Source organism: Penaeus monodon, chromosome 30 (assembly GCF_015228065.2).
Source record: "Penaeus monodon isolate SGIC_2016 chromosome 30, NSTDA_Pmon_1, whole genome shotgun sequence".
Lineage (NCBI taxonomy): Eukaryota > Metazoa > Arthropoda > Malacostraca > Decapoda > Penaeidae > Penaeus > Penaeus monodon.
Window position 1 is genome coordinate 29,782,904 of NC_051415.1, and position 617 is coordinate 29,783,520.

Consider the following 617-nt stretch of genomic DNA (forward strand, 5'->3'; position numbering starts at 1 on the left):
CACTTTACATGCCTTGATTGATGACAACCTATTCTTCCATGCATATTTCTCTTGTTCATATGTTCTGGCATTCTTTCCTGTGCATGTATTTTTTGTTCATTAATTATCTCACTCTTTTGGGCTTTCATTTCTTTCATTAATATTTTTGTTTTTTCATATCTGATTTTCGGTTACATTTATTTTATATTTGCTCTTTGTATACTGGAGTAGAATTTCAACCTTCTCTTTCTGGTTAAAAAAATGCTTGCACACTTCTTCAATTATTATGGTTGTTAATTTTTATCACTGTAGTTCTATTTACTTTCCATTCTTTATATCCTTGTTAGTATGGACAGTCTTAGGATTGATAAGATATTGATTACATGACTAATGTTGTCACATTGTGTTGGAGTACTAGCTGTAGTTTTTGTTACCTTTCTTGTTGTAGCAGTGTTCCCTCATTATTCTCTCCCTCCCTTCCTCCCAACAGGACTCCATCACCAGCTGGGATTCAGGTGGAAATGTAGGCTTTTCGCTAGAAGGATTCACAGGCGAGGATGCGAGGACGACCCAGGCCATGGTGAGTGTTTGACATTGCCACTCTAGGGGACAGCCCAGTCGAGGAGTCAGGAAAATCT

At 37.4% G+C, this 617-nt stretch overlaps 1 protein-coding gene across 7 annotated transcripts in view; it reads left to right on the top strand.

Moving 5' to 3' along the window:
* LOC119592694 (longitudinals lacking protein-like) overlaps positions 1-617 on the top strand; it is a 99,390-nt gene that overhangs the window by 12,240 nt on the left and 86,533 nt on the right. For all 7 annotated transcript variants that reach the window (XR_005230452.1, XR_005230453.1, XM_037941613.1 and 4 more), the window contains exon 5: positions 470-559. Coding sequence is in view for 5 of the 7 variants with exons in the window: in XM_037941613.1 (XP_037797541.1) it covers positions 470-559 (90 nt within the window). In the remaining 2 variants the exon portion in view is untranslated. The remainder of the gene's footprint in view (positions 1-469; positions 560-617) is intronic.